The 963-nt window shown below is 41.6% G+C and overlaps 1 protein-coding gene across 1 annotated transcript in view; it reads left to right on the forward strand.

Moving 5' to 3' along the window:
* Positions 1-292: 292 nt before the first annotated feature.
* The window catches only part of Pmar_PMAR002518 (hypothetical protein), a gene marked incomplete at both ends in the record, with an annotated part of 891 nt that continues 220 nt past the window's right edge, over positions 293-963 (forward strand). Inside the window, 3 exons of the mRNA XM_002766658.1 lie at positions 293-355; positions 684-776; positions 832-898. Of these exons, the coding sequence (XP_002766704.1) occupies positions 293-355; positions 684-776; positions 832-898 (223 nt within the window). The remainder of the gene's footprint in view (positions 356-683; positions 777-831; positions 899-963) is intronic.

Consider the following 963-nt stretch of genomic DNA (forward strand, 5'->3'; position numbering starts at 1 on the left):
GGGTTATGCAGTTTGCAGGAAATCGATTATAGCAGATTAGCTATACTTCCTGTTATAGCTATAGTCGTTGATACAGTTGTTGTTATCGTGGTTTACCGTTGATTCGGGCATCACTGTTAATCGTAGCGGAAACCGTTCTCCCACACCTATTCTACTTGAGTTCTTATCGAAGTTGGCTTAGTACAAGCACAAACATCGTCGCAACATCGCGCGCGCCCGTGTAATCGATATCTTTCAAATCTGTACTGTGTGCCGTCCACTCCTCCTCCTCCTTGTAGTAGCCATCGTTGAAATGTCGGGGTTCTCGGGCGTCGTGAAGCTTGCTGATCTCGATGATTTCATCAGCCCTAGCACGGTAATGAAAGTAGCCTCTTGTTGCGGTGTTTACACCTATTTCCCTATACTAAGCGGATTATGCTTTCATCGAGGTCTATATCGTATTGTTGTATTTTTTACATACCTGCGATATGACTTCGTAAATGTGCGCAATTATATTTATTATTGATTTCTTACCAATAATTTCGCAATTCACTTTCTCTTATTTCTATGATAGCACAGTGGAGTTTCACAACCCGTTTTACGTGAAGTGACGTAAAACGCATTATTCGCGGTGATATGCAGTAGTAGTCGTGAAATATGTTTTTCATATCACTAGGGTGAAACTCCGGTGTTATACTTTTCAGGAATGCGTAATACCACTCGCTGGAGCGCTCGAGAAGAGCAAACATGAGGAAGCAACTGGAGAAGTGCGGCCACAGCTAATACGCTCTAAAAAGGTAATTTCTGAAATTTATGATGATCCGAAAATTCCACAGAAATTTATTTTTTTAGGCGGAAGAGAAGACTACGGGGCAAACAGCTACAATCGCTCAAGTTTCCTTATCGGACTGCCTCGCATGTGAGCAGGAAAATTTTGGGAAAATATGTACATGCTCAACTACATGTGAAAATTCTGAGGAAAAT

The sequence above is a fragment of the Perkinsus marinus genome (genome assembly GCF_000006405.1).
Source record: "Perkinsus marinus ATCC 50983 genomic scaffold scf_1104296972102, whole genome shotgun sequence".
In the NCBI taxonomy this organism is placed as follows: domain Eukaryota; phylum Perkinsozoa; order Perkinsida; family Perkinsidae; genus Perkinsus; species Perkinsus marinus.